At 45.0% G+C, this 27,362-nt stretch overlaps 1 protein-coding gene across 2 annotated transcripts in view; it reads right to left on the reverse strand.

Annotated features, from left to right (window-relative positions):
• RUFY1 (RUN and FYVE domain containing 1) overlaps positions 1-27,362 on the reverse strand; it is a 60,395-nt gene that overhangs the window by 28,847 nt on the left and 4,186 nt on the right. For both annotated transcript variants that reach the window (XM_032395701.1, XM_032395702.1), the window contains exons 2-9: positions 22,585-22,758; positions 21,068-21,185; positions 17,519-17,620; positions 15,852-15,975; positions 8,240-8,301; positions 5,459-5,524; positions 2,576-2,645; positions 121-222 (exon numbers count right to left, since the gene is read on the reverse strand). In XM_032395701.1, the coding sequence (XP_032251592.1) occupies positions 121-222; positions 2,576-2,645; positions 5,459-5,524; positions 8,240-8,301; positions 15,852-15,975; positions 17,519-17,620; positions 21,068-21,185; positions 22,585-22,758 (818 nt within the window). The remainder of the gene's footprint in view (positions 1-120; positions 223-2,575; positions 2,646-5,458; positions 5,525-8,239; positions 8,302-15,851; positions 15,976-17,518; positions 17,621-21,067; positions 21,186-22,584; positions 22,759-27,362) is intronic.

The following is a 27,362-nucleotide window of genomic DNA, read 5'->3' on the forward strand; positions in this document are numbered from 1 at the left end:
GCATCACCACCGCACAGGGAGCTTGAGGTCGGCCGGGGACGCGCGCGCGCGTGACGTGTGCGTGCATGACGTGCGCGTGCGTGCGGCACGCCACCCTGCTGTGTGGGGCCAGCATCTCACCTCCACGCTCTTCTCGCTTCTTTCGCGAATTAACTCGTTTTGTTCTCTTAATTGTTGCTGCTCTTCTTGAAGCGAACAAATCCGGTCTATTGCAGCTGAAAGCTGATGAAGAAAGATTTTTATGTTTCTTAACGTCAAAATTAATCTTACCGTTCCAAATTTAAAAGCTGACGTCTGGCACCTTCGCAAGTGACGATGGATTTCCACGTATTTGATATTTTGTTTTTTATTTTATTTCTTGGTTTTGAATAGGTAATATACTGACACAGTTTTAAAAAAACGAGAGCAAACTAGTTAATGTGGGCAAAAATTTACGGACAGAAACTGTGACAGACACTTGAATGTCCAATACTGGAGAAAACGTTTAACGAATGGCAGTAGGCGCCTCTGGGCAAACATGTAGTTATGAGAATGTCTGCAAAGGCTTTTAGTGACTTGAGAACATACTTAGGGTGAAATATCGATAAGGAAAAAAGGTGGGTTTATAAAGGATGTTCTCATCTCTAAATAAAAAAAAATCACCTAGGTTAAAAATGGGTAGGAAAAGTTGGCGACTATGTAAACACCAATGATAACAGTAGCTCTTACTTAGCAAAGGGATTATGGGCTTTTGAAGTCTTTCCAGCCAAGAAGCAAAAGGACATTTTATCCCTAGCGGGAGAGTGAAAGCTTCTGGGAGAGGAATCACAACCAAACCACTGAAGACAGGCCCTGGAGAGCATCTTCCTGTCCGTGAGCTACCACAGGTTAGGGCAAAGTGTATACAAACAGGACACCTTCGCGGACCTGCCGAGGGGAGGCTCTCAGGAGAGGCAGGCAGAGGCGTGAGCACACCCACCAACCTCTCCTTACCCAGCCTCCGAACCCAGCCTGGAGAGAGAAGCGTGGGCTGGGGAAGGGGAAAAAAGACCGGAACTGGCTGTGCTCTTGGCGTCACTCCCTGAGGGGGGCCCTGAGGCACTGAACTCCTTGCTCCTCTTCGTCAACAGCATCTAAGTCCAAGTGGACTCAGAACCCATGACTAACCATAAGTTGCTGCACCTAAATAAGAAACTTTAAGGCTCTAGGAGGTGCTAGTTGCTACCAGGGAAGAAGCAGGCAGAAGCCAGACGCTAATTCCCATCCGCTCTCTGAAGATGGAGAGAGCACACCCTGAAGAGAGAGACTTTTCTCTAAAGCGTGTTTTCTATTACAATTGTTGACCTTTAAAGAAAAAAATAACCCAGCTGTTTAGTTCCAAAAGCTAAAATTAGACCGTCACTGAAAGTATGCCACCTCGCCAGGGAGAACAAAGAATCAATCTGTTTGATCTAAAATCAACTAATGTCTCCATGCGCCAAGTGTATTCGGCACATTTATATAACACTTACCTAATTTCTACAACAACATTGTAAGGTATGGGTTATCATCTGATCTGGAGAAGAGAACATGAGGCCCAAAGACCTGCCTACCTAAACTGAGGCCCAGAGGCCCACCCACCCAAGGGAAACGGGGTCCTCCAATTCTAAGTGTGGTGAAGCTGCTCCCGGGAAGCCCATCTATGAAGGCCACCTTTGAATCTCCTTCTCCTCACACAAATCTGAGCTCCTCTCCTTAAAGCTTTTCAGGGCTGGCCCCATGGGAGAGAGCAGTCAGTTTAAAGGATGCCTTAAATTGGGCCCTCCATACAGAGGCATGCTCTGCGTCTCTCCTTTGGCCGTAACCTGCCTCCACACCGAGGTGGGGGTCACGCCCTGGCCCCTGTCACAGCCCTCTTCCTCCCCAGGGAGACCTGGTGGGGAGGCCCGAGTAGCCAGGGACCGCTACCTGTGGAAAGCCTCAGAAAGGCTGAGCAACCCCCCTCCTGCTAACAGGAGACAAGATGTGTCCACCAAGGAGACTGCCGGGCAGCTGGCAGCAAGCTTTCTTCCTCGGCCTCAGCCCTCCTTCTTCCTGTCCTTTCATTCTCTCTCTTCCTAGTGAGAAAGCAGAGAAAGACCACACTGTGGGGAGACTGGTTCCATGCTCCTGAGAGGCCGAAACACAGAAGGGGTGGGCGAGGGTTACTTTTACCTCGTAACAGAGTCTGTGCCTTCTGGGCAGCAGGGGGCCAGACTACATCAGAGGAAGGTGGGTAAAGAGGAAGAGAGAAGCACATTCACCACAGGAGCTGGGCTTTCCCAAGGACGCCTGGTTTTCCCCGGGTGCGCTGTGAGGTGGTAAAACCTAAGTCCCTTAGAACTGGCTCATGATCAGCTGCCCCGGCTCACGGGAAGCCCCGGACAGCGCTGAACACGGACATTCTGAGGATGCAGAACTCTGAGAACGCCTGACTCCCCCCCAACCCCCACGTGCAGTTCAACCCAAACTTAGCAATTCCCATTCCGACCAGCGAGAAGCTCTGGTCGGATACACCAACCACACTGTCTCTTCACCTTGGGCCATTCTGTTCTAAGAACTTCAGTAAGTTACAAACCTCTTCTTGAAGCTTTGAATTCGTCTTTTCCAAGCCATCTATCTTGCTTTGAAGATCCCCAACTGTGCAGCTAGAGAAAACAACACATTAAGTAACAGTGAGCTTATAAAGGCTGTCTCCCCAGCCTGTGAATGATGAGAACAGATTCCTAGGTTTCCTGTGCGATGGATGGAGAGTCGAGGGTCTCCAACAAACTCAGAGATGAGAATTCTAAATATGTATGTATGTGTGCATGTGTATACATTTACTACAAAGATTTCAATGTCTTTCCCCCAAAATACGCTATCCATTTCTTTTTTAGCCAACTGGAAAAGAAATAGTTTTTTTTCTCCCTAACACGATAGATGGGAACCAAAATGTGCTGGCGGCCATGTATCTAGATCAATATCTGTAACAAGATATTGGTACTTTGGGGTTGTATGAGCAAAGGTGGTTTTTTAATTTTTTTTTACACTTTGCCTCATTTTTCAAATACTCTTTAATCTGTACTACTTTCCTACTGAAAAACATGTCAAACGAATGTAAATTTGATAAAAAAATACAGTAACATTAACAAGCAGTAACTTCCTTTTTGGATGATGTGCCAGGCCCTGTTTGTTCTAAGCACTTTCAATGCATCAGCTCATGTGACCCTCCCCACGACACTGTGGGCAAATCTTACTGTTACCTATTTCACAGATGAGAAAACCGTAACTTTACACTGGAAAACTCACTCATGATCATTCCCCTCTGGAGGGGCGCCAGGATCTGAATCCAGGTGATCTGGCTCCAGAACCTGTACTTTTAGGCAACAGGCCCTACTGCCCCAAACTGGTGCCTTTTGCCAGTGAGGGGAGGACAAAGAAACAAACCTGGCGACGCTAATGAATCAAGGTTCGAGCATTGAGGGGGGAGAAAAATTAAAACACAGTGACACAAAATGAGAAAGGGAACACAAAAGATATGGAGGGAATTACCGGGTTTGTTTTTGCTTTTGTTTTTTTAAGTAGGCGCCAAACTCAGGGTGAAGCCCAACGGGGGGCGGGGGGGGGGGAGCTTGAAGTCATGACTGAGATCGAGACCTGATCCAAGATCAAGCATCAGATGCTTAACCAACTGAACCACCCAGGCTCCCTGGGAATTACAAATTTTAAAAGTATACAATTTTCAGGTTTTTTTTTTTTAAAGATTTTATTTTTTTGACAGAGACACAGCGAGAGAGGGAAATAAGCAGGGGGAGTGGGAGAGGGAGCAGGCTTCCTGCTGAGCAGGGAGCCCGATGCGGGGCTCCATCCCAGGACCCTGGGATCATGACCTGAGCTGAAGGCAGACGCTTAACGACTGAGCCACCCAGGTGCCCCATAATTTTCAGTTCTATTCCAACTGTATAACTTAGAAAATGTCACTAAAATTTATGCTTTTCTTAGAAAATCTAAATGACCAAAAGAGACATATCCTCAGAAGGAAAAAATCTAGATAACCAAACTTAGGAAAAACTGAAAAGTTGGCAAAGTACTGCCTCAATAAAGGCTTTGAGCTTCACATTTTCTGTTTTCTTTAAGAAAAAAATTTTTAAAGTAATTTCTACACCCAGTATGGGGCTCACACTCACAACCTTGGGATCAAGAGTCGCATGCTCCACCGACTAAGCCAGCCAGGCGCCCCGAGCTTTGTGTTTTCAAGGAGCAAATAATGCTCACGAACCAGAAACTCTTCCCAATTCATTTTGTGAAGCTGCACAACCCTGACACCATGCCAGAGAGGAAAAACTATAGAATAATTAGGTCAGTTTACATATTAAAAAATGATTATTAAAACTACTCTCAAGGCGCGCCTGGGTGGCTCAGTCGGTTAAGTGTCTGCCTCCAGCTCAGGTCGTGATCCCAGAGTCCTGGGATTGGGCCCTGAGGTAGGTGCCCAGCTCAGAAGGGTGTCTCCTTCTCCCTCTCCCTCTGCCTCTCCTCCCACTCATGCTCTCTCTCTCACAAATGAATAAAATCTTTAAAAAATAAAACTACAATCAAGTAGAGTTTATCCCTGTGATACAGAAATGGCTCAGTATGAAGACATCTACTAATCAAATACAGATTAAGGGATAAAAGTCATGATTACCTTAACGATGCGAAAGGGCATTTGCTAAAATCTGACCTCTATTCCTTATAAAAACGCTCCATAAATGAGGGACCTGTCAAGAATCTCTCACAATAGCAGCCAGCGTCACACCTAAGGAGAGCGTGGAGCAGCTCTCCTGTTCTGCAATGACGTGCCAGCTCCCTGCGCGGTCTCAGGGGCACCTGGGGCAGCCGGGCTGCTCCCGTGGAGCAGGGCTACGGTGCACCGCACACTCTTGGAGGGGATTCAGAGACACAGCGACAACAGGTCTCCCCACCAATCAGACTGAGCATCTCTGCCCGCTCGCCACCAACACCGCCCTCGGCCAGTGCTTCATGAAACAGAATAGCAGCTTTCCAATAAACTGAAAAATCAAGGTACAGACGCCTGCTATTTGCTACTGAACTGTCGTCAAAGGTCTAGCCCGGTGGTTTTCCAACCCTTTTATCATCCTGCCCCGGCACCCCAGAGGGATGCGTGCTGATTCCCAGCAGGAACAGTGCTTCCCAACTTCCAACTGGGTGGCTGAGGGGTGGGGGGTGGAGACTCAAGGTGTAATCTGTTTGCTTTCTACATTGCCTAACTGCACAAAACAAAGAACCCAAGAATTCCCAAAGCTCCTTATCAAGAAATCATACTTCTCCAGTCTGTACACACAAGCATGATAACCTTCTTTCTTGGATTGGAAAAAAAGTCAGTTATGAATATATATGGCGATTCAAAAATGTTCCATGAAATGATTATCGGGTATTGAGAAGGAACTGTAACACTGGAAAAAGGAGCGAGTCCTACCTTAAGTGCCGGTTAAGTTCTTCCACGTAATTTTTTTGATCAAGGACATCAGTAATTCTTTCGTGCCTTTTAAAAAGAGCATAAAAAGAGAGAAATTCCTTTAATTCGTGGCTAATACTTTGTAACCATCCCCCAATGTGCGGATCACCTTGAAGAAGTACCAGTATCATCAGGAAACCAAGGGACAGTCAGACCTCAGTAATAATGTCTGCCTGGTCCCGGTCCCGGAGTGAACAGAGAGCAAAGCTGGCCAAGGGGTGGGGTGTGGTGGGGACAGCAGCCAGGGCCTTGGGAGATGCAGAAACGTGAGCAGGCCTCGGGCAGACACCCTCCTGCCCTGGCAGGCCAGGCATTTGGGAAGAGGAGAGAAAGCCATCTGGCAGGCAAGGTGCAAACACCGACGGCCATGTGCAAATGGCCCTCCCTTGAGGTGGTGGATGCAGTAGCCCTTGTCGTGCGGAAGGGAAAGAGCGTGGCTCAGAAAAGGAGACCAAAGGCTTTTCAAAACATAAAGCTGACCGGTCTGGCTAAAAAAAAAAAAAAAGGGTTGAACACTTTAAAGTTAGACTCCCCCCCCAGCCCCCAATTTCTTTACATACATACATACATACGTATGTTCACACAGGGATCGTTCTACACAGGTGCATGCCACAGGTGCTGCATTATTCAGCATGGTCGATTATTTCTTTTACCTGCTCTGCCCTTCACATAGCTCTGCAGGTAACCCACATGAGCAGTCTGTGGAGCCCACATGCATATGATCATGATATCCATCTGTGTTCTACAGATAGGATATGTAATTGAAACACAAAAAATATATTAGGGATTGCTTAGGTTTGTTTACAAAAATGATATATGGGTGACCCTTGAATAATGCAAGGGTAGGGGTGCCAACCTCTGCACATAGCTTTTGACTCCTCAAAAACTTATACTAATAGCCTACTATTGACTGGAAGCCTTACCAATTACATAATCAATTAACACGCATTTTGTGTCTTATGTGTATTATATACTCCAGTCTTACAATGAAATAAGTTAAAGAAAATGTTATTAAGAATATCATAAGGTGGAGGGGGGCGCCTGGATGGTGCAGTCGGTTAAGTGGCCGACTCTTGATTCCGGCTTAGGTCTGATCTCAGGTTTGTGAGATCGAACCCCGAGCCAGACTCCACGCTCAGCATAGCGTCTGCTTGGGATTCTCTCTCCCTCTCCTTCTGCCCCTCCCTCCCCTTCTCTAAAATAAATAAATCTTAAAAAAAAAAATCATAAGGAAAACACACTTACAGTGCTGTACGTATTTACTGAAAAAAAAAATCTGTGTGTAAGTAGACTTGTGCAGCTCGCACCTGTGCTGTTCAGGGGGCAGCTGTATACGCTTCTCAGTGTCATACTTCTCTCACTCGATCATACCTTGTGGAAATCCCTGTAAGTCTACTATACCCCGTCGGTCAAATTTGTTATGGCTGCATAATGTGTCACAGAGTGGAATATTTTGAATGCTCCATAATTTATTCAATTATCTCCTTATTGATAATCAGTTTATTTCCATTTCTTTACATTAACTATATATCAATTTTATTTTTAAGTAATCTTTATACCCAACACGGGGCTCAAACTTGCAATCCCAAGATCAAGAGTTGCATGCTCTACCAACTGAGCCTGCCAGGCGCCCCAAGAATACATTTTTGTTTAAGTCTCAAGTGGGTGAATCCTTGTACTCAAAATGCCTGAAGCATTAATGGGGTTCCCACTGCCAGCTAAGGTGTGCTGCTGGGACAGAGACCGTGAGAATCCTTACGGGAACACGTTGGAAAGACAGGTGGCAAAAGAGTCAAACACAACCCAAGGGTTTACAGTGAAACTCCCCCCATGCCGGCCCCCGGCCAATTCCTCTCCAGGCAGCCAGTGTGAGCAGGTCCATATGCTCCTCTAGAAGCAGGCCATGCGCGTGGAAGTGCAACATATGCGTAAGGATGTATATTCTTTATCATAATTCAAATGGTAGCAAGTTATACACACTGTTTGCTTTGTTTACTTCTCTTTTTTCCCAGAATAGCTCCTTTAAAAGAATGCTCTTGGAGGGGAAGAATGAAGGGGGGGAAATCGGAGGGGGAGATGAACCATGAGAGACGATGGACTCTGAGAAACAAACTGAGGGTTCTAGAGGGGAGGGGGGTGGGGGGATGGGTTAGCCTGGTGATGGGTATTAAAGAGGGCACGTTCTGCATGGAGCACTGGGTGTTATATGCAAACAATGAATCATGGAACACTACATCAAAAACTAATGATATAATGTATGGTGATTAACATAACAATAAAAACATTGGCATAAAGTCAAAAAAATAAAAATAAAAATAAAAGAATGCTCTTGTTAGCAGCACGAAGGAGAGCTACAGTGGCGTGAAGAGACATCCAGGACATGCCAGGATCCAAGGACAAGCCCAAGGCAACTTACGTCTACATAAGAGTACTGCCCCATTCGTATTCAAACAAACCATAAGGCAAACTGTACTACCAACAAATATATCCCCACAAGGCATTTAGAAAAGCCCTGGGAGGAGACTGAGTTGGAGATGGGGCACAGTGTGAATGGGGACGTTTCACTTGTCCTCTCTATTCTGCAGAGCTCAATTCCTTGCACATGGGAATATTAATGTATTACTTCTGTAACTAAAAACGCCCAACGAAAATGAAAATGGCCCACAAAGCAAACACAAATGTAGCATTCTTCGCCAGAATTTCATGAAACTTGAAGAGCGCAGCATGCAGGGTGGTACTTACTCTTTGCCACCATCAAGATCCTGCACATCCTTAAGGTAGAGGGAAAAATCAATCACTCCAACCTGATTGACATAAAATGTACAAGTTTAAATAAGAGAAACTTGTCCCGTTTTCCACAAACCTTACATCTTTAAAATTCAGGGTATTTACATTCCTGTCTCTTTCCTACAAACATCTAGTTGTGCTAACTAGCTCTATAAAATAGCAATCAACTGAACAAACAAACCAAGAGGAAAATAACCCCACCACCTTCTAGAAGAAAAACGTATTAAAAATCAGAATTTAGCGGGGAGCGCCTGGGTGGCTCAGTCGGTTAAGCAACCGACTCTTGATTTTGGCTCAGGTCATGATCTCAGGGGTGTGAGATCGAGCCCTGCGTCGGGCTCCATGTTCAGCAGGGAGTCTGCTTAAGATTCTCTCTCTCCCTCTGCCCCTCCTGCTGTCTCTCTCTCTCAATAAATACAACCTAAAAAAAAATCAGAATTTAAGGGAATATTCTGAAATTTTACTCCCTTGTCAAGGTTAGTTTTGTGTATTTATTCAACAATCAAGTTGCTGACAAAGATCAACAAAGTTCTTCAGGTACAAAGTAATTAAAAAAAAAAAAAAAAAGGCCTGGATCGCTAGATCGAGGTGGTAGGTAACCTTAACTGACACTCTGCCTCCTTCCTTCCCTAAATCGTGGGTGAAATGGTCCCATCCCATTTTCCAGGGGACATTCTCTGCTGCTGTGGAGAACGAGGGAGGACCCAAACCTCTCCCATCTGAATGTCAAGGGCTTTGTCCAGAAATAAAGCACTCAGGAGAGAATGAGAGGCTGGTCTGCCACTGTCTACTCCAGTGTGAGTAAATGAAGCCACTCGTATTTGAAAAAAGGGAAAACTGGGTCCACCAATAGATATTTATCACTCATGTAGCAGACGAATCACAGATCCCTATGCAACTGTAACAAAGAATGCTGTAGATGGATGTATAATGACATGAAGAAAGCTCCAGGAGAAAATGTTAAATCCCAGAGCGATAGGTATCGCATTAACTCTGTATAGTATCACCATTTTTTAAAAAAAAGATTTATTTATTTGAGAGAGAGAGCATGAGCACGGGGGGAAGGAGCAGAGGAAGAAGGAGAGAGAGAAATCTCAAGCCGACTCTGTGCTGAGCATGGAGCCCAAGCAGGGCTCGATCCCACGACCCTGAGATCACGACTGGAGCTGAAACCAAGAGTCGGATGTTCAACCAACTCAGCCACCCAGGTGTCCCTATAGTAACACCATTTATGTTAAAGCCAGAGCCACGTGTGATGGTTTCTGTAACTTCTCTGTCGCACCTCCCACCAATCTACATTCCCGACCCTTGAACCTGGGCAGCCTCAGGGTCTGTCTTGAGTAAAAAGCGGCAGAAATGTTGCTGTGATTTCTGCAGCCATGTTAATGAAGGCAACACAAGCTTCTTCCTGGCTCTCCCTCTAGAGGCATATACCTTTGAAGTTCTGAGCTTCCACGGAGGAATTCTGGCTACCCTGGAGCCATGACCACATGAGGACAGAGGTGCCTGAGAAGCCTCTGCTGTTCCAGTCCCAGCTCAATGAGTCCCTTCTCAGCCCCAAGACAGACAAGCAAGACAGGAAGCCTCAGTGATTGCTGCCCCTGCCAACCTGCCTGCAATCACAGGGCCCTTAGTCAAGAAGTACCTGCCTCTCTCAGCCCAGTCAACCCCCAACCGTGAGATACAGTGATGGCTACCGGTTACCTGGCTGGTGATTCCTTACCCAGAAAAAGGATTTAATCTGAAACAAAACCTATGTATATACAGATGCATAGAAAAAGTAGAACTGGTTCTAGAAAGACTTTCCCCTCAGTTTTTACCATCATCTATGGAGATGAGTGGGATTGACAGGGGAGGGGAGAAGGGGAGTTTCAATTTTACTTTTCACTTGATATGCTTCTGTATAAACTTTTTTCAACAAGGATGCATTTCTTTTGCAATAAATAATAAAAATAAATAAAGGGCACCTGGCTGGCTCAGTGGGTGGAGCATGAGACTCATGATCTCGAGGTTGTGAGTTCAAGCCCCACACTGGGTGTAGAGATTACTCAAAAATAAGATCTTAAAAAAAAAAAATTAAATAGGGGCGCCTGGGTGGCTCAGTCGTTAAGTGTCTGCCTTCAGCTCAGGTCATGATCCCAGGGTCCTGGGATCAAGCCCCGCATCAGGCTCTCTGCTCTGCGGGAAGCCTGCTTCTCCGTCTCCCACTCCCTCTGCTTGTGTTCCCTCTCTCACTGTATCTCTCTCTATCAAATAAATAAAATCTTAAAAAAAAAATTAAATAATAAAATTTAAAAAAATTAAGTAAAAAAGAAATACATTTTCAACTGTGAAAAAACCCAACAATAGAAAGAAGGAGAGCGGGACGCCTGGGTGGCTCAGTCGGTGGAGCGTCTGCCTTCAGCTCAGGTCATGGTCCCGGGGTCCTGGGATCGAGCCCTGCATCAGGCTCCCTGCTCTGCGGGAAGCCTGCTTCTCACTCTCTCCTTGCTCCTCCCCCCTGGTCATGCTCTCTCTGTCAAATAAATAAAATCTTTCAAAAAAAAAAAAGAAAGAAAGAAAGAAGCGTTAGCACTCAAAGTAGACATTAATGGATCAGGAAGCAAATAAAGCCCTTCTCCCAAGGCAGAAGGCAGAACTGGTCCATAAAAGTAAGAGCTGGTTCTTCAAATTCAACACAGTAGACAAATTCTATCCAGTACGATTGGTATTTAGTAGCAAGTGCACAGTATGCAAATGAGAAAAGTGAGATTTTAAGAAGCTGTGAGGGAACACTCTCATGTAACTAATAGATCTGAATGAAATAAATGACTTCTGGAAAAATACAAATGACTAAAAAATCGTCCCAAGACACAGGAAACCAACAAACTGACCAAGAGCTAAGTAAAAAATTAAAGTGGTCAAAGAACTAGGACCAAAAAAAAAAAGCATAATGCTGAAGAGATCATACCAGGAAGAAACCTTCAAATAGAAAAATAATTCCTGCTCTTATCAACAGTTCTGGAAAACAAGAAAAAAACATTATCCAGCTTATTTTATGAGATTAACACAATTCTGACACCACAAAAGGACAAAGACCTATTAAATCTAGGCGCACGCTAGAAGAATAACACACGATGGCCACTCTGGGTTTATTTTAGGAATGCAGGGGTAATATCACAACAGGAAACCTATGAATGAATTCAATTATATTTATGGGTTAAAAGATATGACATTTCAAAAGATGCCAAAAAAGGGTATGTGATGGCCCCACACGCTCATTTTTAATAAAAACGTAAAATAAATGAGACTGGAATAGTACTTTCTAAACATGAGGAGGAAGATCCCTGAGACATCAGCAGCAAGCATTCACACGTCATGGCGGTGTATGAGAGGCCCTGAGCTGAAGAACAGACCGGGGAAAAGTACAGAAGCCTGGGATCACTGCACTGTACACCTGCAACTCACAGGACGCCATGTGTCTGCTAGAATTAACAAAAAAAATTCTACCGTGAGCACAGACACACACACAGAAATTCTATTTTAAAACTGAAAACGAAGGAAACAGCTGACTACTGTCATTTCAGAGGACTCTTCAAAGGTTCCCTCAGACCGTCTCTTAAATAATGGTAATAACGATAAATAACAGTACAGGGGCGCCTGGGTGGCTCGGTCAAGCTCTGCCTTCGGCTCAGGTCATGATCTCAGGATCCTGGGATCCAGCCCTGTGTCGGGCTCCCTGCTCAGCGGGGAGCCCTCTCCCTCTCCCTCTCCCCCTCCACCCCCCACTCGTGCTCACTCTCTCTCTCAAATAAATAAATAAAATCTTAAAAAAAAAAAAAAAAGACTGTTACTGACATAGGATAAAGAGATTCAGAGACTAGGCTTCTGAGTCCAGAAATAAACCTCATTGGATTATGGATATTTCACACATAAAGGTGTGAAATAAAGGTGAAATTTCAAATTAGTAGAAAAATGTACTTGATACATGATATTGAGAAAACTGGTTTACTGTTTGTAAACGAAACCTAGACTCCCATTTCACACTATGTCAAAAGAAATGACAGGCATTATTTAAATGTAAAAAATACAGTTGACTTAAAAAATCAGGTTAATTTTTAGATGGGAAAGGACTTTCTAAGCACAATACCTTAGACGGTATAAAGAAAAAGTCCATTAAGTGTGAATGCTGGGGCGCCTGGCTGGCTGAGTCAGGAGAGCATGCAACTCTGGATCTCGGGGCTGTGAGTTCGAGCCCCACGGTTGGGGGTAGAGATTATGTAAAAATAGAATCTTTGAAAAAAAATAAAATAAATTTGACTGCAAAAAACCCCCTTTTTTTCCTTGCAGGGAAAACAGCTGTAAGAAACTAGAAAAAAACTGATAACCAAAATTCTGACAGTTAATATCATTAATCTATAATAAAGGAGTGGAAAAGAAATGGAAGACTCAGAAAAATGGGAGGAACTGGAACAGGGAATCACAAAAGGAACAGGAAGGGGGAATCACGAAAACTGAACCACCAATGGCAAATAACACATGTAAAAAATATACTTGACCTCCTGAGTTCTCAAAAATGTAAATTTGCTGGGGCACCTGGCTGGCTCAGATGGTAGAGCATGTGACTCTTGATCTCAGGGTTGTGAGTTCAAGCCCCACGTTGGGCACGGAGCCCACTTTAAAAAATAAATAGGGGTGCCTGGGTGGCTCAGTTAGTTAAGTGACTTTTTTTTTTTAATTAAATTTTTATTTATTTATTTATTTAAAGATTTTAATTCTTCATTTGAGACACAGAGATACAGAGAGAGAGAGAGCATGATCAGGGAGAGCGGCAGAGGCAGAGCGATAAGAAGACTCCCCGCTGAGCAGGGAGCCTGATGTGGGGCTCGATCCCAGAACCCTGGGATCATGACCTGAGCTGAAGGCAGACGCTTAACCATCTGAGCCACCCGGGCGCCCTAAAAAAAATTTTTTTTAAAGATTTTATTTATTTGTCAGAGAGAGAGCAAGAGAGAGAGACAGTGAGAGAGGGAACACGAGCAGGGGGAGTGAGAGAGGGAGAAGCAGGCTTCCCGCCGAGCAGGGAGCCCGATGCGGGGCTCGATCCCAGGACCCTGGGATCATAAACGAGCCGAAGGCAGAGTTGCCCAACGGACTGAGCCACCCAGGCATCCCTAATTAAATTTTTTAAAGAAGATTTTATTTATCTGAGAGACGCGCGCTCGTATGAACAGGGGAGGCGCAAAGGATAAGCAGACTCCCCACTGAGCGGAGAGACCAACTCAGGGCTCGATCCCAGGACCTTGAGATCATGACTGAAGGGAGACGCTTAACCGACTGAGCTACCCAGGCACCCTTTGACTGACTCTTGATTTTGGCTCAAGTCATGATCTCAGGGTTGTGATATCAAGTCCTGCCTGGGGGGTGGGTCCGCGCTCAGCGGGGAACCTACTTGAGATCCTCTCCCACTCCTCCGGCACGTGCATCCTCTAAGATAAATCTTTAAAAAAAAAAAAAAACAACTAAACATGCTTTAAAAAAAAATGTAAATTTGAGAAGAGCTGTTTTGGTCTATGAGATTGAAAAAGATCAAGAATGCTCATTATGATGTCATAATACTAATGTAGAATGTTTACTTTAACACAGAAATCCCAAAATGTATTCTAAGGAAATCAATGGACAACAGTACGAAGAGGTATGAGGATGTTTACAGTACTGTAGTAATACAGAATCAACCTTAGTTAATAAGGTACTGGTTAAATAAATTACAGTACGCTCATAAAATGAATACAGGCATACATCGTTTTATTGCCCTTTGCTTTACTGCACTTCCCAGACTGCATTTTTACAAGCTGAAGGTCTGTGGCAGCTGTGTTGGACAGGTCCATCAGCACCGTTTTCCCCACAGCATTTGCTCCCCCCGTGTCTCTGTGTCACATTTTGGTAATCACGTATTTCAAACTTTTCCTATTTCTACCTTTGTTATGATGATCCGTGATCAGTGATTATGACTCACTGAAAGCTCAGATGATGGTTAGAATTTTTTAGCAAGAAAGAATTTTAAAATTAAGGTATGGGGGTGCCTGGGTGGCTCAGTCGGTTAAGCGTCTGCTTTCAGCTCAGGTCATGATCCTAGGTCCTGGGATTGAGCCCTGCATCAGGCTCCCTACTCAGCAGGGAGTCTGCTTCTCCCTCTCCCTCTGACCTTCTCCCTGTGCTCGTGATCCCTCTCTCTCTCATATAAATAAAATCTTAAAAAAAAATACTTTATATTGATTTTTTATTTAATTTACTTAGCTTAATTTTTATTTTTATTATTTACTTACACATTGATTTTTTTTTAAAGATGTTGTGATAGGCCACAGTATAGTGTACACATAACTTTTATATGCACTGGGAAACCAAAGAAAGTCATGACTCGCTCTACTGAGATATTCACTTAATTGCAGTGGTCTGGAACCAAATCCGCAGTCTCTCTGAGGTAACGCTTCTACTGTGCATCTGTTTAAATGGCTCGTATCTCCACTGACATTGAGAGCCATGTGGGACATAGTGTCAAAAAAACATTACAAAACGGTGTGTGCCTGGAATAATCATATTTTGGTTTAACAAAAAAAAGTCCAAATACCTCTAAAATATAAAAACACACACACACCCTTATTCATGTGTTGAAAGGATAGATATCAAAATGTAACATTAAATTAATTAGCTGTCTGAGTAATGGGATTCAGTGTGAGGTTTTGGTTCTTTCCAAAAATACTTCTCTTTATTTTTTGAAACATTTTCAACATGCAGAAACAACAAAACTATCGGGGGGGGGGGGGAAGGGAGGAGAGATTATAACCAAAAGAAAAAAGAAAAGAAAAACTGCTGGCTTGGGTACGAAGGGACTAGGGGAAGCTTTAGATTCCTCGTACCCAACTTGGGGCGGGAAGCCAGCCAGGCAGTCGCTCAGCCAGAGCCACACGTGCGCTGAAGGGGCTGGAGGTGGGGAGGGGTGGGGCTGTCTCTCCCCCTCACTCACTTACCGTCCCCACCACCAGTTTAGGCCTCAGCCCTGGTCAGCTGCTCCTGGGCACGAAGAAAGGAGGACGGTCCTGCCCCTCAGGGTGCTCTGCTCCTTGCTGCCCGCTTTCATTTCATGCCCCCTGCATCACCTCCCTTCCCCAATCTCTCCCAACTCTTATCTCCAGTCCCCACCCAACCTTTGGGACTTGTCCGCTCCATGTTTTTGCGGTCTCTACTCTTGGCCGCGTCTAACTCATCACTTGGATGGTTGCTAGATTGATCTTTCTCAAACCCGGGCCTGATTATGCCAGCACACTGCTTAAAAGCCTCCAATGGCTTCTCGAAGCTCTCGGGACACAAGCATGGCTGTTAGCACGGTACGGATGGCCTGCAAACCGAGCCCAGCCTCCACCTTCGTGTGCCTCCGTGCCCTGGCCCGGACTTCCCTTCCCCAGCACAGCCCTGGAGCAGAAACCCTCTGCGCTTTGCCCATAAGAAGGCCCGGCACATGTCCACCGCCCTGTGCAAAATCCCCAGCCCAAAGAAGACGTTCCACCTCAAGCCAAGATTCCCATCCTACCTGAGAATCCAAGTCTTCTCCTTTTAAGCAGAGATTGGCATCAAGAACATTGAGTCCCACCAGCAGACCGACAATCACCATCCCTTCTTCCTCCATCATTAATGCTTCGGGCTCATAGAATTCACTGGAAGAGATTGACACAGCAGGTGGCCGGCCGCTCAGGAAGGGATGTTCACCACCTTCTCCCCGACGTGCCCTGCCCTCTCACCTCTCAGCGGATGGGCCAGGCTGCCAGCTTCCCCAGATGCCCAGAAACCCCCTGGTGCCAGTTTCCTTCTGCCTTTCATTTCCCGCCCCTTCAAGTGCTGCTGTCTCTTCTCTTCCCGTGGTTGAGGACAGGCTCCTCCTGCCTCCAATCTGAGGCTGACTCCTCCGTCTGGACCCTGGACCCCAGTCCTTCCCGTCTCTTGGCTCCTGTGTTCCCGACCATCAGTCCGTCCCTCCTGTCCCCACTGGCGCCTTCTTCCGCACTGCTATGTGCTATTTCTACACTCATGCCAACAGGAAGCGGGACCCCATAGCCCCCCACATCCAAGAATAAACCCCCCCTTCCACACTGGCTGCTTTTACTTCCTCACCTCCCAGTCACCTCAGCCATTCACAGGGGCTCCATCCCGTCTACTACAGCTCCTGGTCACCAATGATGTGCTCGTTTACCAACTGTGTGTATGTGTGAGTGTGCATGAGACCTCAGTGTCTTAAGAATTAGGTCATGAGGTCATGGGGATGAAAGGTACAGCACAGGGAACATAGTCAATGGTACTGTCGTCACTTTGTATGGTGACAGATGGTAGCTACACTTGTGAACACAACATAATAGTGTAGACTTGTGGAATCACTCTGTTGCATGCCTGAAACTAATGTAACATTATGTATCAACTATATTTCAATTAAAAAAAGAATTAGTTCATTAGAACAAAATTTGCACCTCAAAGTTACTCAGTGTGATTGTACTCAAAACACAAAGTACGTGAAGTATTTGAAGAAGTATGTGAAATCCCTATTTATCATATAAAGATACGCTCAATAATAAGCCATGACTTGAAAACAATGAAAAATTTTGAGTGGCAGGCCATACTATAAAAGATATTTTTAACTCAATCAGACAAATTAACTCTAGAGAGATTCTTCCCTTATAAATTCCCATGTCCTAGAAAAAATTCCTTTTGTGAGGATTATTTTTGCTTATATGTAAGTATCAAAAATGAACCAGTCATAAATTTCAGGGACAGCTAGTTAGTCATTACTGATGCTAAGAAATATAAAATTTTACAAGATGGATATGGAATCCTAAAATAGGCAATATAAGTATGTTCTCTTATAAAAAGCAGGTTTTTATACTTTAAAATTGTCCACTGCATCTAGTTTTAAAGTCATTTTTTCCTGTTATCAAGAAATCTAGTAAGTATTATTTTGTTGAAGCTTAATCGAGTAGGTTGTCAGTTAATCTTAGGTATTTTTGAAGAATTATCTTTGAAAGGACTTTTCAAAATGAAAAGCAATATGAATCTTCATTCATAATGACTTTCAGATACCCGTGCTCGAAAAATGAAATACTCTTTAAAGCTGTGTACATCGCACACTCTTGTTTTAATTCCAAACCATCTCCAGAACGATGTTCGAAGTATTTTAGGAGCAAAAGACAGCAAAGATAGGAGGTAAAATACCTTAAGAGATGTTTATTGTCTATGAGCACTTTCAGATAATCTGCCAGTTTCTTTTGCATGAGTGCAAGATACAGCCAGGCTCTGCCTCTTCCCACAGCCGTCCTGGAATTCAGAGAGCCAAACTGTTAAGACATAACACCAAAAACCCCCAAGCCCCCAATTTAGCTAAAGAGATACACATCTTCCTGCACGTACGTGCATGTGAACACAGGGAACACCGTAAGAACAGCAGCTTTGGAGCTTGGGTGGGAAGGCCCAGAAAACCACTCTCTGCAAACCTTTGGGTACTGTTTGAATTTTGTATCGCGGACATGTATTTTTGGTTTGTTTGTTTTGACAAGAGAAAAAAACTCTTAGGGATGCCTGGGTGGCTTAGTCAGTGAAAGCATCTGCCTTCGCTCAGGTCATAATCCCAGGGTCCTGGGATCGAGTCCCGCATCGGGCTCCTTGCTCTGCTTCTCTCTCTCCCTCTCCCCCTGTGTGTGCTCTCTCTCTCTCTAGCTCTCACTCTCTCTCAAATAAATAAAATCTTTTAAGCCACAAAAAAATCTGATTTCTGGAACAAATACAATTAGATAAAACTTTGCATATATTCATAAAATTTCACAGGGGCCAGGAAATATCAGGTTAGGTTTGTATAGTGGATAAACATTTCTTCAAAAGATTAATGTACCTCATGAATAGATCTATTATATATCTAATATATCTATGTATCTCTATTTCTATTAATATATCCAACACGTTTTGAGGCATTAGCTCAAAGGTGCAATTTTATTTTTAACTGTCGCAAAACACACAGAACATAAAATTTACCTTTTTACATGTACACTTCGTTAGCGTTTAGTACATTCGTGCTGTTGTGGAACCAATCTCAAAGAGGCAATTTTGAAAAGGCCTGCTCTAAACATCAGAAGAAAACAGAAAGCCTCCCAACTGTAGACCTAACACGGCTTGCGGAGAAAGATTCTGTTCTAGGCAGAGTGACGGCATTTGTGATCTCTAAGAAAGTAGTCGAGGTGCTCCTGTCATCAGTGTCTGCACCAAAGGGAGCTGTGGGGGCTGAGCACTTCCAGGAGCCAGGCCCGTAGGGGTTAATCCAACCCATCAGTACAAAAGGCTTTGAAACCCCCCCTCCCCTAAATAAATGAGGTTAAACCAGAGCACAAAGGAAAGGAAATAAAGTAGAAAAAAAAAAGATACTGAATACTGGCATGATGTGGCAAAGGGACACAGACATGTGTGGCCTGTCAGGCACATAAACCCGCACTACACTTCCAGCCAGTGATTTGATCGGGTTATCAAAGCTCTAGGTCTAATAATATGTGGTAAGGAAATAATTTAGGATGCACATAAAAACGTATGTGTGGGGATGGTCTGCCGCACTCTTCGGATAATGAAAAACTGAAGACAAGCACAAAGTCCAAAGGGGAGTTTTTTTTCTGAATGCTCTGTGGCCATTGCAAAAATGATGTTGTGGGGACACTTGGGTGGCTCAGTCGGTTAAGTGTCTGCCTTCAGCTCAGGTCATGATCTCAGGGTCCTGGGATCGAGTCCTGCATTGGGCTCCCTGCTCAGCGGGGAGTCTGCTTCTCCCGCTCCCTCTGCCTTCCCCCCTCCCCCGCAACTGGTGCTCTCTCTCAAATAAATAAAAATCTTAAAACAACAACAACAAACAAGCGAACAAAAAAAACCACCAGTGACTTGAAAACAATGAAAAATTTTGGGTGACAGGGTCATACTGCAAAAGGTATTTTCATTTCAATTAGATAGGGGAACTAAACTCGAGACTCCTCAGGATACAAAATGCATCCTGCAAAAGTTTCAAACTACCTTCCACCCCCCAAAACATTAGTCATAAACTTCCAAAATAATGTCAAAATTTTAGAACTTTTATAACAATTTAATGAAATAGTAAAAAAAAAAAAAAAAGTCCTCTCCCACACGGCCCCGGTGAGGCTACTCCTGGAGGCATCAAGAGAAGGGAACTATTGTGTCTTTCCTTCTCAGGAGACGGGAGGATTTCGACAGGCCAAGCCTGTCACTTGTTCACAGCCACAGAGTAAGAAGGGAAGGAGGCGGTGGGTTTCGCGGACAGTGAGCTCTTTGTTAGCACAAGACTTCAAAACTGCCTCCCGTGCATAACTGGAAACAGAGGTCTGAGTGTTGGAGGAGGGACAGCCCCGGTCTGCTCCAATCTAACGCACTGGGCCTCAGTCTCACGGCTTCCCTCATGAGGGAGTGAGCTGGTCGGAAGGGATGGGCAGCAGGACCACAAAAGGAACTGCTGAAACAAAGCAGACGTGGGAAGCTCCTGAGAGCTCACCAAATACGTATTTGAAAGTTGTCACGGTGCAAAAGGCTTTCACCTTCTGTGGGACAGGCCCAAGGGCTGAACTAGCGACAGGGACCGAGGCTTCAATTTCATCTTGAGAAGACTGCACAGGGCTCCATAGCAATGGACGTGGTGGGACTCAGAGGGTTCTAGAATCCCTGAGGCCTGTGTTCCCTTCCTGGCTGCAACACTCACTTGCTGAGGGCCCTCGGGCAGGTTACTTAGCTGCTCTGTCTCCGTTTCGTACTTATCATGCGGGGATCCCAACAACTTTCCTGGAGGCTTTGTTGTGGGGAATTAAATGAGATCCTGAAATGTCCTAGCACAATGCCTGGCACACGGCAAGCCCTTGGTAAATGCTGGCGGTTATGATCTGAAAACGGAACAGGCTGGCTTCCCAGGAGACGTGTGTGGGGCTGGACAGTGGTGTCCCCCTGTGGGACAGGCAGGGTGCTTTTTTGCATGGGCCCAAGGCTCTCTAGGTCCCCTTCTAAATGCAGATTTCATGATGACACCTTGTTTGTATTCTTTTTTAAAAATTTTTTATTGTTATGTTAATCACCATATATTACATCATTAGTTTTTGATGCCTTGTTTGTATTCTGTCCAGTTTTTTTATTTTGAGCCAATGCATGGGGATCCCAAGGGGCCAACCCAGACATGGTAAATGATATGTCTCACCTTTTCACAAATGTCCCATGTCCTAGAATCTAAAATCTGGCCTGAGCTGTATTATTCTGAAAACTGCCCAGATGCATCCAACGCACGGATTCCAGGAGCATAACGATGACCCCTTTTACTCTTATAACTGCTCCTCAGGTAACAACATCTTTTCTCTCTCTCTTTTTTTAAAGTAATCTCTGTGCCCAACATGGGGCCGGAACTCACGACCTGAGATCAAGAGTCAAGTGCTCTACCGACTGAGCCAGCCAGGTCCCCACAACACCTTTTCAAACTACATGACCTTATGTGACCTATAGGAATTGCTGTCCCCATCTTAAAAGATAAGGAAACTGAGGCTCAGGGAGGGGCAGATCTTGCTCAAGATTTTGAGGATAATGAGCAGCAGAGCTGAGACTAAAGTTCAAGTGGAGCGTGGCTCATGTTACGATTTGTTCTAAATTAGAAAAAGTTTATCAGCAAGGAATTGAGAAATGGGTAAATACGAGGGAGTTTTTTTTCAAACATTAAATCAGTGTTAGCTACTTCTCACTCACTTTAATTCTGGCAGATTTCTGACACTAGTGGCTATATCTGATGCTTCTGGACAAAGTTTCTCCACCAGCTCCAAAGGACCAAAGAAAGATTTATTTTGGCCAATAAAACTCTTCTTAACTAAAAGGGAAAACAAAAGTGTTATTCATAAGAACAGGTTGCAAAATGTCCTCAGGCGCCCACAGTCTCTCCCCCAAAAGCCAAATGGACAATGCACAGCTCTACTGCTTAATCCTGAATTAGTCTTGGGGACTCAGAGATGTCAGGTAACAAATGAGCTCTCCCTTCCTTTGGTGACAGGGTTTCTGTGATACCCCGACTATGCTCTTACTCCAACTATTTATTGCCCATCAAATAAAACAAGTGTGTGTGTGTATACATATATACGTATATACGTGTATGTATATATGTACGTACTTACATATACATGGCTTGTAGAAAGCCTTCCCCTTTCTCCCTCCTACCTGATGCCAACATCAATGTCAGATTTCAAATCATCACCACCATCCCTCATCTGATTGCTGCCAATAACATTCTAATGGGTCTCCCTGCTCCTAATATGGCTACCTCCTCACCCCCCCACCCCACAACCTCTTCACACACATAGAAGTTCTTTTAAAAATGTTAAGTCAGGTCATGTTTTCCCCTTTGCTTAAAATCCTCCAGATACACCTACAATACAATCCAACACCTACAATACAAACAGATGACCTGTAAAGGCCTACCTGATCCAGCCTTCCCCCGCCCCCCCAATCCATTTCCCTGACTTCATCTCCTCCCACTCTACCTCTGAGCCCACTGGCATCTTCCTCAAACCAAGCCTGGTCTCACCCAGGACTTCTGCCCACCTGCTTCGTCCCCCACTAAGGAATGCTCTTGCCCCAAATCTCGGCACAGCTAACTTTTTCTCCTTTAGGTCTCAGCTCACAGTTCACCTCCCCAGCAAGACCTCCCCTCTCATCTAGCTGAAACCCTTAATGCTTCCTTGAATTTGGAGCATTTGTAATTAAGTTTGTTTCTGCATGTATTGTCTGTCTGGTCCCTAGAACTGTGCTGTCCGCTAGAGTCACTGGTTACACGTGCTCCTAAGCACCTGAAGTGCGGCCGGTGCAACTGAGATGTCGTATAAAACACACAGTGGGTTTTTAAGCCTTAGTAGAATGAAGAATGTAAAATATCTCATCAATAAGGCTTTTAAATACTGATTATGTGTAAAAATCATAATATTTAGGATATACTGGGGTCAATAAAATGTGTTCTTAAAATTAATTTCACCTGTTCCTTTTTACTTTTTTTTTTTTTTTAACGTGGCTACCAAAACACTAAAAATTGCACAAGTAGCTTGCCTGGCATTTCCCCTGGACAGTGCTGCTCTCGATGTGGGCTGGCGTGCAGGGACCGTGTCTGTTTTGTACCCTGCTGTTATCCCAGCACCCAGAACAATGCTCAGCACTGATGAATACATGCTGGGCACACAGCTGGCCCGAATTCCCGCCCCCGAACGCCCCCTCCAGCTCACCTTTCAGCCCGTGTTTGAGGCAGTGCTCCATCACTACAAAGAACTGCTGCAAGGGGGCATGGTCCGCATCCAGGCTGCGGCCCAGGCTCAGGGCAGACTGGAGCAAGACTTTGACGCTGAGTTTCATCATGTGCATCAAGTTGGCACGCTCCTCCATCATCTGGCACCTGGAAGCTGTTGGGGCAGAAACAGGGACAGCCTCGTTAGCGGACTGAGGGTGGTCGGGGTGAGGAGGTTGGAAGATCGGCCTGGCGGGGGGTTCCAAGCGCGGACGTGCGGCTGGACGGATAACTGGGCTTCGTAGTCAACCGGCCTCTGATCCCTGGAGGCCAAGGCTGCACCTGGGCAGCCTGAGCCGCGGGTCACTCTCAGGAGACCTCTCCCAGGCGGCTCCGCGCGTTGCTAAGGCGACGGCTCTACTAAGACTCGCCGCGATTGGCCTTTCCCACAGCCAGTAATTCCATTTTCGACCAATGGAAGGGGGCAAACTCCAGGAAGCCCCGCCCCAAGCTGGAAGGCGAGCTGGGGGGGAAGTGTTCCGCCCCTGGACATTCCGATTGGACGGGCCCAGCCGGAGGCCACGCCCACGAAGCTCAAGGGCGCCATTTTGCATTCTCCGCCAGGGTAGCCCGGCCCTCGGCCTCCCCAGATGGCTCTCTGAGCCTGTTCTTTTGTCTGTCGGTGTCAACCCAAGGGCCTTTAGAAAAGTCTCTGCTCCTGAGTTCCAGACTCAAATTCTCGTTGCCCGTCTTCGGTCCACAGTTAGTGGGCAGTACGAGTCTTACACTTTTTTGTATGGGAAACCGCTAGAATCAAAAAAACTCAGCTCCGTTTCCATTTCCAACTCCCATTAATGCTGTCGCTTTAAGAGTAAAAAAAGTCTGTGGGCCGTCAGTATCAGATACCCATGACAAATGTTTACCAAGTGTCCCCCTCACACCCAGGAAGCTGGCAGCCTAGAAATTAAAAATGCAGACTCCACGCGATTAACCGAGTTCTGGCGGGAAAAATAAGCCCGCGCGCGCCCCTCCGAACCCCCGCCAACGTTTGGTCTGAAACATTTGCCGGCCGGACCGTGGTGGTGGGGGGCGGGGGGGGTCGTATGGTTTCAGCTGGCAGCTGTCGGATCACTACGGAGGTCAAGTAGCTTTTCACGCTTATCGTCTCCTAGGATTCTGTGAATAGCATGTTAAATCAACTTCCCTGCCGAATTGTCTATTGATCTGTATATTCTGTATAAATTAATACTGATATTAATCCTTTGTTGACAGCTGTTTGATTTCATGGTCATTAATTAATATGAACATAAAGATAGTTAAAAGAGCGCACACATGGATAGCTAAATGGAAAAGAAATGAATTATGACTGAATTTATAATAAAGGTATTAAGTAAATATTATTGAGACTTAAGACAGCCTGGGACTGTCTGGAAAATTCTAAAGTCTCACACACCCACGAAGACAGCTGCTGGCAAAGAAAAATCGGCCTAAACATTTGACCAGAGAAAAATGGGTTGATTAAATGGGTGGGGGTGGTATAATTATTTTTAAATTTGGAGAGAATCCTATATATTACATTTATAATTCGACAGCGTTAATGAGCTGGATGATTGGCAAGGAAAATACAAGTCGTAAAGCCTCATCCAGAGGAGGGAGAAACCCCGAACAGACCAATAAACACAGAAGCGATCTGGAAAGACTGCTGGAGCCCCCGGCCCAGGCTGTGAACCCGCTCTCCTCGGGCAGCGCAGAGCCAGGCAAGCGCAGGTGTTTGCAGATCCGCTTCCAGCCCTCGAGCTGCACAGTCTACAGGACAGCCCCATGTGAAGGGGCTTCAACCACCTCCATTTTCACCTCAGTCTGGACTTTCCTCATGGATTAAGTTCTTTCCGGCTTATGTGGGCGAGGCGTCCCCCGATGGGAACCCAAACTTCCAGTAAGGACTGCCCTGAACCAGCAAGACAAGGAGGGACGCGGCCTTTACTGCCACCCGCCTGTACCCGCCAACTGTCCCACGTTTTCCTTACACAAATCTAGGGTATTCTCAGCACTTGTAGACCGCCTCTGAGATGCTACTCCCGTCTCCCCAGGACTGGCCTCACTGCAATAAATTCCCTTCTTGGTTCACCACCACTCGTCTCTCTGCCATTGGATCCTATCAGCGGCCAGGGGCTGAACCTGCTCTGTTTGGGAGCCCAGGAGCCAGGTGCTCTTGCACTCCTGTGGCCCGGTCATAGATTCACTCCCTATCCCACATGTTCCTCTGGATGCACCTGATGAGGGAGCAGAAGGCAAGCTGAGGACAAAGCACAAGCTGACACCCTGCCCCCCCCCCCATGGGCTATGTGTGACATTCCTCAGGCACTCCTGGCTGCCCTAAAACGAAGGAAAGGGAAAAACAAATGGTTAACTGACAAAGATCACAGTCCTGTAGGACAGGAGTCTCCATCAGTTTACGAATGTCCTAGAGATTTACAAGGCAAAAGCATCCTGTTATCAAGAGCCTAACTTCCAGAGACCCACAGACTCAATTTCCTGGGGCCCTAACATCACCAGCCCCTCCACAGTGATATGGGAAACAAAGGCAGAAGGGAATGTAAATGAAATTAGATTTCCTTCTATCCTGTAGCCCCACTGACAAATACGTGAGGCAGGCAGAGTGTAACACTCCTCCAGGAAACTCCCAACTGTCTTAACGCTAATGTTTTCCCAGAGGGAAAAGCAACCTTAGTTTGACAATAGCAAGGCCCGCAGTATCCGGAGTCTTCTTTAGCGTATGGAAGTCCTTTTGGACACCTCCCTTTGTCCTTACCTCCCCCAACTCCCACGTATATAATCAGCCATTCCTCACAGCCCCAGTGCAGCAGCTCTTTCTGCCCACTGGTCCTATCCCATTAAACATCACCTTTTTGCACCAAAGACATCTCAAGAATTCTTTCCTGGCTGTTGGCTCCGGAGCTCACCAACAACGCTACTCAAAACTACATTACACCGACCTGGGGTCCAGAGAGTCCCACACACCAAGTGGAGGTGAAGCCTCCTTTGATGATTCAAGTCACCCAAAACATGAAGAGCTTCCAACCTGTCATTGCTTTATTGTACTTAGTTAAGGAAACCTGGTCTTGGGGGAGGGGGACGGTCTCTAATTCTCTGCCGGCTAGCCTGAATTCAGAAAATTAAACATTTTTTTCTCCCACAGATACATGTAATTATTCTCAGCCTGTCTCAATACTCCTTCCTAGGATGTACCATTAATTTGAGGAACATGTTCCATACATTAGATGGGCCAACACTATAGCTCCATGTTTTTGAAGAAAATGGATTTGAAGTACACATAAACTAAGTCTTTTTGTGTTGGCAAATAATACTGTGTTGACAAAGGTATAATGAAATAAGCAACATTCAGGTGTCCCCAACTGTTCTGAGTGTTCTGGGTTAAGGTAACTATTGAAAGAACTACAGGCATAATTTTCATTTAATAAGTCTGGGTAAAGGCTTTTTTGGGGGAACCTTCCGAGGCTGAGAAATTTAATATGATTGGGTTGCATCTTTTTGCAAGTCAGGTGATTTTCATTTTTATTAAACAAAAACAAAGGAACAAAAATAAAAACAAAAAAAGATCAATGTGACTTGGGGCACATAACTTGGAATTCAAAAGTTTGACATTACTATAACAACACTGTCCATTTCTATTTCCTGTTTATATGAACCAGGCTTCTCAGGGCTCGCATCTATTAAAAAACCAAAAAATGGGAATAAAATTGATGCTGAGTCCCATCATATATTTTATGAGTAAACCATATATTTTCATTTATGGATACATGCTAATGAAAAAACCAAACCAGCCCATTAAGAGAAACAATAACAAGAAAAGTTTATAGTAATTATGTATAAAAATTATACCCTTTTGTCAACTTAGCATTTCTTACTATTTTAATGGTAATTCAGTCCACAAGAAAAATATTTTATACACTTAGAGCTTTAGTCACAAAAAAAGTTTATTGAGGGCGCCTGGGTGGCTCAGATGGTTAAGCGTCTGCCTTTGGCTCAGGTCATGATCCCAGGGTCCTGGGATCGAGTCCCGCATCGGGCTCCTTGCTCAGCAGGGAGCCTGCTTCTCCCTCTCCCTCTGCCTCTCCCTCTACTTGTTCTCTCTCTGTCTCTCTCGCAAATGAATAAAAAAAAAAAAAAATCTAAAAAAAAGTTTATTGAATTTTAATTTACTTTTTTTCCCTGAGATATATGACAGGATGATAAATAAAATTTTTTAAAATAATAAATAATTTTTGGGGCGCCTGGGTGGCTCAGATGGTTAAGTGTCTGCCTTCGGCTCAGGTCATGATCCCAGGGTCCTGGGATCGAGCCCCACGTCAGGCTCCCTGTGGGAGCCTGCTTCTCCTTCTCCCACTGCCTGCCGCTCCCCCTCCCTCCGCCTGCCGCTCCCCCTCCCTCCGCCTGCCGCTCCCCCTGCTTGTACTCTAATAAAAAATAAAAAATCTTTAAAAAAAATAATTTTTTTAAAATAATAAAAAAATTTAAAACATATGGAAGTGGAATAGAAATTCAAGTTCAAGGAGTAAAAGGGAAAACGTACAGTTTTCAGGGGCGCCTGGCTGGCTCAGTTGGTAGAGCATGCGACTCTTGATCTTGGAGCTGGTTCGAGCCGCACGTTGGGTGTAGAGATTACTCAAAAAGAAATACCTTTAAAAAAATGGTAAAGTCTTCAAATAACTTATTTAAGATGGATGGTAGTGCTTATCAAATCATTTAGGTATTTAT

This window comes from Phoca vitulina, unplaced genomic scaffold, assembly GCF_004348235.1.
Source record: "Phoca vitulina isolate PV1807 unplaced genomic scaffold, GSC_HSeal_1.0 scaffold87, whole genome shotgun sequence".
Lineage (NCBI taxonomy): Eukaryota > Metazoa > Chordata > Mammalia > Carnivora > Phocidae > Phoca > Phoca vitulina.